This window comes from Myotis brandtii, unplaced genomic scaffold (genome assembly GCF_000412655.1).
Source record: "Myotis brandtii unplaced genomic scaffold, ASM41265v1 scaffold813, whole genome shotgun sequence".
Taxonomy (NCBI): domain Eukaryota; kingdom Metazoa; phylum Chordata; class Mammalia; order Chiroptera; family Vespertilionidae; genus Myotis; species Myotis brandtii.
Genome location: NW_005371287.1, coordinates 1,908,655 through 1,909,205, shown reverse-complemented (window position 1 = coordinate 1,909,205; position 551 = coordinate 1,908,655). Strand labels below are relative to the sequence as shown.

Genomic DNA, 551 nt, shown 5'->3' with positions numbered 1-551 from the left:
ATCTCGGTGGCCCAGTTCGGGGGCTCCGGGCTGTGCTCCGGGAAGGCACGGCTGGGCGACAGCGGGGGCGTGGGCAGCAGCTCGAACTTCTTCCAGATGTCCTCCCCCGGGGGGGTCGAGTCCGGGCCGCCGAAGTAGAAGTCATCTTCGTCCGGGTAGAAGCAGGGCTGCAGCGAGTCAAACTCGAGGTCTGGGTTCTTGCAGATCATGCCCGGCATGGTGGACGCGCTGCAGCTCGGCATCGGCTCGCCTCCCGGCGGGCGAAGAGAAGCTTCTTTCCGCTCCTCTCTTTTGAGTTCGGGGGCGCCTCCTTCCCGTGGGGCGCGCGGGGGGCGGGGGACCGCGCCAACCTCCGACTCTGCAACCGACAGACACACCGAGAGAGGTTGGCAAGCGGAGCCGAAGGGAGGGGGACGGGCAGTGGGCGCCCCCGCGAACGCCGTCCCTCCGTCTCCCCTCTCCAAGCCCCCCACTCCGCCCTGCGCTCCCGAAGGTGGAGGAAGTCCTGCCCCGGGCGCTCCCTCCCTCCTTTTGTGTACAAGCCGTCCACG

General features: G+C 69.0%; 1 protein-coding gene across 1 annotated transcript in view; it reads right to left on the bottom strand.

Annotated features, from left to right (window-relative positions):
- Positions 1–551, bottom strand: part of MYCN (v-myc avian myelocytomatosis viral oncogene neuroblastoma derived homolog) — a 5,280-nt gene that overhangs the window by 4,006 nt on the left and 723 nt on the right. The window contains exon 2 of the mRNA XM_005884083.2: positions 1–358. Within this exon, the coding sequence (XP_005884145.2) occupies positions 1–358 (358 nt within the window). The remainder of the gene's footprint in view (positions 359–551) is intronic.